Source organism: Verticillium alfalfae, genomic scaffold (assembly GCF_000150825.1).
Source record: "Verticillium alfalfae VaMs.102 supercont1.2 genomic scaffold, whole genome shotgun sequence".
Classification (NCBI taxonomy): Eukaryota; Fungi; Ascomycota; class Sordariomycetes; order Glomerellales; family Plectosphaerellaceae; genus Verticillium; species Verticillium alfalfae.
This window is the reverse complement of record NW_003315037.1, coordinates 135,658-141,796: the sequence shown is the minus strand read 5'-3', so window position 1 is coordinate 141,796 and position 6,139 is coordinate 135,658. Positions and strand designations below refer to the sequence as shown.

The 6,139-nt window shown below is 57.4% G+C and overlaps 2 protein-coding genes across 2 annotated transcripts; both read left to right on the top strand.

Annotated features, from left to right (window-relative positions):
• Positions 1 to 1,709: 1,709 nt before the first annotated feature.
• Positions 1,710 to 3,923, top strand: VDBG_01515 (conserved hypothetical protein; the record flags this gene model as incomplete). Its single annotated transcript, XM_003007281.1, has 6 exons — positions 1,710 to 1,818; positions 2,311 to 3,157; positions 3,220 to 3,343; positions 3,401 to 3,480; positions 3,582 to 3,812; positions 3,884 to 3,923. The coding sequence occupies 6 exons, from the start codon at positions 1,710 to 1,712 to the stop codon at positions 3,921 to 3,923; spliced, it is 1,431 nt and encodes a 476-aa protein (XP_003007327.1).
• Positions 3,924 to 5,754: 1,831 nt separating this feature from the next.
• Positions 5,755 to 6,066, top strand: VDBG_01514 (predicted protein; the record flags this gene model as incomplete). Its single annotated transcript, XM_003007280.1, has 1 exon — positions 5,755 to 6,066. One exon carries the CDS (start codon positions 5,755 to 5,757, stop codon positions 6,064 to 6,066), a length of 312 nt encoding a protein of 103 aa, XP_003007326.1.
• Between the last annotated feature and the right edge of the window lie 73 nt (positions 6,067 to 6,139).

Sequence of the window (6,139 nt, the reverse complement as noted above, 5' to 3'; positions counted from 1 at the left end):
GCCCCCCGGAGAATCCGAAGAGAAATGCTCCACAGGACAGCAAATTGTCCTTGGATTGTTGCTGATTGCTTTTTTGATCCCGGCGCGTTCCCACAGGCCCCCAAGTGTTTTGTAGATGGGGGCTGACGGCAGAGGTTGGGTGAAAAGGAGGGGTAAAGTAAAGTAAGCAGCCGCGAGAGCGAGCGCTTGAGCAATCAAATCAGGAGACGCAGTCAGAGTTTGAGGCGCTCACGTTGGGGGCGTGCGTTCAAAGTAAAGCTGTTGCATTCTATTGATGGATTCGAGTTTGGTAGTTCCTTTCTTTAAGGCAATCCATGTCAACTGCAGCAGCTCTTTGTCGATTGAGATGGAACTCTGTAAATGTTCAAAGGATGTTGAATGGATCAGCCTTGTGAGCCTTGCTACCACCGTCAGGCGAAGAAATCATCCGCATGCAGCCTGGTCAGCAGGAACGCCTCTGTGTTGGGCCTTCCTCTAGGCAGCTCCTCTGGCCATTGGTGGTCGCGGTGTCGGTCGAAGATTAATAGAGCCAAATGAGGCGACCCGGAGCGGGGAAGGAGCAATGGTCAATGTGGCTGAGGCTCTATGCTTGTTCCAATTCAGAAGGCATGCGCCACACAAGAGGGAGCCAATGCCAGAAGATGACCCGTGCGCTCCTGCTCCTGTTCCTCCTCTTGACTGCCTTGCGGTGTGCCTGCTCACATGGGCTTGCCTGTCCGCCGACTTGCCCCGTAGTCGGAGGTGGGGTACTTGTTAGGACTCAGAGTCTTCTGGAGCCAAGTCCGCTTCCACATGACTGCACTCTCGAGACTTCCTCTCTCCTCCTGATCTACTGTCTTGTCTCCTCTATCCTTCCTTGTTTACATCTCTCCGTTCTGATCTCTCCGTCTAGCAGGAAAATCACCTTCGCATCCTGCGAGAGCGTCACCGACATCGGGCACGCGGGGTACAGAGAGTGCCCGCTACGAGTCATTGATGCCATACAAGCGGTGTGTTGGCCCCGTTGTATTCGGTGAAGACCGGGCTGCCTTACGTAAGGCAGCGGGGTGTCGCTCAACGGCGGAGGTGGACAAGCCTGAAAGCCTGAGGAGCTCTGTTACACCAGGGCCCTAAGCGTCCCAAGCGCCCCGAGTCCCCCCACCAGCATGCCATGCTCGGGCGTTGACGGTACCTGCGAGGCCCTGATCATCTCCAATCATGGCCCTGCCTCGAATCGCGATACACAGACACAGACCAACAAGCCAGGGGCCTGAAGCTCCCGTGCCTATCTCGAGTGGGTGGCTCTGAGGGGCCTTTGCCTTTTGGGAGTGGATGGGTAGACGGCACGAGACGACACAAACGAGAAGCGAGGAGCGGGAAGCGGGAAGCGAGAATCAAGAATACAGCGACGGGATCGAGCAAAAACGCGTGCACCTGCATCTGTACTCCCATTTGTCGGCCCCCCTCCTCATGCTTCTGGGTTAACATCCTGCGTACTTATAATCAAGAAACGCCATCGACGCCCAATTTTGCCAAGCGGGCCCTCTTGTCTGCTCTGCCCTCTGCCTCTGATTTTGTCTTGTCAACAACGTCATTCGACTGCATCCTTGGTTTGCAGGTCTCGAACTCAGTTTTCCACACCACTTTTCTTCCCCGTCTTTGCTGCCCTGTCTTACCCTAGGTAGGTATTGATTACCCGTTGCCTGGTCAGACGAGAAACGCTGCCCGCCATGTTCGCCAACCGCAAGTTCTCCATCAACCGCCACACCGGCGTCCCCAAGCCCGTCGCCGGTGCTCACGGCGCCCGGAGGTTCAGCGTTGGAGAGCCCTCCCAAAGCGGTGAGTCCGTCCCTGACTCGTCTCATTTTCCCCTGCCGCCGTGGAATCAGTATTTGGTCTCGTTCCTTTTCCTTGCTCTCTCATTTACGAGACTGCCTTGTTCAACTTGAAAAGCACCCAGCGAGACGGCGAAGTCAAAGAGACTGCCAATAGTGCGGGGTCCTGAGGTCTGAGTTTCTGGGGAGGGTCTGAGGGCAATGGGCCGCAAGCGCAAGGGCCCAGTTGATCAGTCGGTCAAATCGCAGATACACCGTCTCGAAAGACTGCAGAGGAGGGGTCCGTTGTGAGCCCCTCCATTATCTGCATTTGGGACCTGTCTGACCTGACAGATCACATTCTCCCCCCCTCCCCCCTTCACCCTGGCTCCTCCCGTCTTGGCACTCCGATGACGGCGCCGGCTTACCTCCCCGTTCCCTCCGTACTCCGATGTCTAACCCAACCTCTGCCGATACCTTCAGCTCCGTCTCCCGGCTGCGACTGACGACCCTCCAGAAACGCAGTCGCGCACCCATAGGCAGTTTCGCCAGGATGGCCACATGCCCCATGCCGGTCTCGATGCGAGCCGCGCCTCGACCGGCGTCGTCTGGTGCACCGAGCGCGCCTCTGAGTATGGCTATCTCGAGGAGCCCGAAGAGTGGGCCAACCTCGGTCAGGGCGCTCCCGAGGTCGAGGACGACATTACCGGCTGCTTCGAGCGGCCCCAAATGATCGACATCTCCGTCGCTGGCCGTGAATATGGCCCCACCGCCGGCATCCGGCCCTTGCGTGAGGCCGTCGCCAACCTCTACAATGACATGCACCGCAAGGGCAAGGAGAGCCAATACACCTGGGAGAACGTTGCCATCGTCCCTGGCGGTCGCGCTGGCCTCATCCGTATCGCCGCTGTTCTAGGATCTTCGTATCTCTCCTTCTTCCTGCCTGACTACACTGCCTACAACGAGATGTTGTCCCTCTTCAAGAACTTTGCCGCCATCCCTGTGCCCCTGTCCGAGGAAGACGGTTACCACATCCACCCCAATAAGATTGCTGAGGAGATTGCTCGCGGCTCCTCTGTCATTCTGACCTCGAACCCCCGGAATCCCACTGGTCGTGTCGTCTGCAATCCCGAGCTTGCCGAGATTCAGCACCTCTGCCGTGGCCGCGCCACCTTCATCAGTGATGAGTTTTACTCTGGTTACAATTACACCAGTGACTGTGACGGCTCCACGATCTCTGCTGCCGAGAATGTCGAGGATGTCGACGAGGATGATGTCCTCATCATCGACGGCCTGACGAAGCGCTTCCGTCTGCCCGGCTGGCGTATCGCGTGGATCCTTGGACCCAAGGAGTACATCAAGGCGTATGCAGCAAGGGCAGCCCCGATGCCACGAAATGGAACATCAGCTGACTTGACCTATGCAGCATCGGATCTTGTGGTAGCTACCTCGATGGAGGTGCTAACCACCCCTTCCAGGAGGCTGCGATTCCCATGCTCGAGCCTGAGCTTGTTAAGAGGGAGATGATCCATCTCCAAACGCACTTCCGAGTTCGTTCCGCATCACGACAGAGATGGAGAGAACCCCTGAGCTAATATCCTTGCTAGGATAAGCGTGATTATGTCGTGAAGCGTCTCCGCGAGATGGGCTTTATCATCAAATACGTGCCCGACTCGACCTTTTACCTGTGAGTATCCTGCTCATCTCCCGTCTTCGCCTACTTGGGGATCGATTTCGTTTTCCCTGTGTATTTCTTCCCCGTTCGTCGGTTCTTCGCTGACTGAATAGGTGGCTCAACCTCGAGGGTCTGCCCCGACCCATCGCCGATGGCCTAAACTTCTTCCAGGCTTGCCTCGAGGAGAAGGTTATTGTCGTGCCCGGCATCTTCTTCGACCTCAACCCTTCCATGCGCCGTGACCTGTTTGACAGCTCGTGCCACCACTTTGTTCGCTTCTCGTACGGACCCAAGATGGACGTGCTGCGCAAGGGATGCGACGGTATCGAGAGGGTCATCACCAAGTATGTCGGCCGAAGAGGATACATCGGAAGGCCCGTCTCAAGTCGCGCGAGTGCTGACTCTTTGGTGATAGGTACCGCACATCCACAATGGGTAGCGCGATCGAGGAGTAGGTCGATCGAAGCTGATTGTGGGATGTCCGCCTGTCTCCCAGCCATCCCTGACCGCTCTTGCGGCATCCAAAAAAGAAGTTCCCAGTCAGAGCGTTGGAACCTTGGTAAGCGTCGAACAAACCAGGTGAGGGAAATAGGGGTCACAGTGTTGTGCCAGCCTGACCAGGGGGGCTAGGCCGGGGATGTCTGGGCCGCGCCACACTATTCGCACCCCTTCCTGAACACTTTTCAACTCCGTCGGCTGTGGCTATTGTAGATGGGCCTGGCTGGCCGGCTGGCTGTGTCGAGGGCCAGCTCTCGGGTCTCGGAGAAACACGACAATACAGACATGGGCGTCGCGTTGATCCGGGAGGGCGAGCTCATTCATCCCCACTGAAACCCGACGTGGTGGTTGGCCTGTGGGCATGTCTGTGTGCGTGTGCATATGTTTGGTTTAGCCGTGATCTTCCTGGATCAGAAGACAGATTTGACCAAAACGAAATTTCCTTCTCCCTCTCCCAAGACCATGCCCTGTTCTCTCTGTCCGTGCCTGCTACCCGAGCTGAATGAAAGATGACCGCCGGAAACCCCCACTGGCGGGCCCTCTCCGTCGCGGCTGGCCTCAAATTGCCTTCTCCAGTGCATTCTTGGTATGATTACCGATGGAGACGGCGAGAGCAGACTCTGACAAACATCCACCGAGGGATTCGCCGTGATGGATCCAGAGGGAGGAGCCATTCATCCCAAACCCCCCTCCCCCCAACCCCTTTCCGACCTGCCAGAAGGGGCCACAACGTTGGCTCCTCGGTGAAATGGTACCATCGCGGTCCGCTGCAAGACGTAGGCAAGGTTGCAGAGAAGAACCAAACTCTGCCGCCCCTTGTCCGCTCCTCTCCCCTTCCCCGTCGAGTTTCCCGCTCCACCAAACCCCCACGCTTACTCGTAGACAATCATCACGTCAACCCCCCTTCAGGTCTCAGGATCGGATGACAGGAAAGCGAGGTGCAGACAAGAAAGAGGATACGGTGGAGGGGGGCTTGACCAAGGTTTGGTAAATCTCCGCGGGCAGGACGGAAGGGGGGGGGGCAGATGAGGAGGGTAGGAGAGGCGACTGATGGCAGACAGACTGAAGTACGTACAGACGGGCAGACAGGCAGGCAGGCACGAGGGCGAAGTTTCCCGCCACGAGAAAACCACCCGCTGAATCGAGCACGCCATTGCGTCCGCGCGACGCAGTCACGCCTTCGTCCGGATCCCCCAGAGACCGGGCAGGCAAGCGCCAGGGGCTAGGCAACGTGTCATGGGAAGGGCTGCCGAAGGCTTCACACAGGAGAGCTGCTGATTGAAGCTCCATGTACCTACATTTAAGAATATATATGCTCGATTGTTTTTGGCTGCCTGGCGAGAACCATGTTCGCTGCTGCGGCGTGAAGCGAAAAACGTACCGACTTGCTACTTTGTACCTATCTGCCCACCTACCGTGTACTTCCCTACCCAGCCCACCTAGAAAGCGGACTGTCATGTTACACTTGGAGCAATACGCCCAACTAGGGACGCACATATTGGGGCGGAATTTGGCCCCAGCGTTCTCTGTCCGTGGGTGTGGCCCCGCACAGCCGAGCACGTCACCGGGCCCTGAAATATCGACATCGCGGCTCGAACAGACAAGCCAGACACAGAGAGACAGGAACGACGGGGGGAGAGGGGAGTGGGTTCCTCCAACCCCCCACTCCGCTGTACCATCCGCCGTAGCTGCCTTGCTTTGCTTGCCTTTTCACTGCCTACCGGAGTGTGCTTGCTGTGCGTGCTTTCGGTCGTAGGCGGTCTTGCCACCACCACCGCGACCACCACCATGTCATCCATGATCACACCCCGGACCTGGCATCCATGTCGTGCCGACCCTTCTTTTTCGCTCATCCCGCTGCTGGCCGAACAGAGGACAAGGAGAATGCCAAGCCGTCGGCGCAGTATAGCAGGAAAAGATGGACTCCGAATGAAAAGACGAGGAAGGAGAGACGTCTTTGGGGTGGTGCTGGAGAGCGGAGTGCTGAGCGGCAAGCAGGTCGACTGCCGCTTAGGTACCCAGTGTAGTGGCAGCGAGGCCTTGCGCGAGTCACTTCATTCGTGCCTCTCAAAATGCCCTCCTCTCATAGTCGATTACTGAGTGACGGAGATAAACCTCGACGACGGCATTCATCTCAAGCGGATCTTGTTTGCACGCATGCCCAACAGTATCA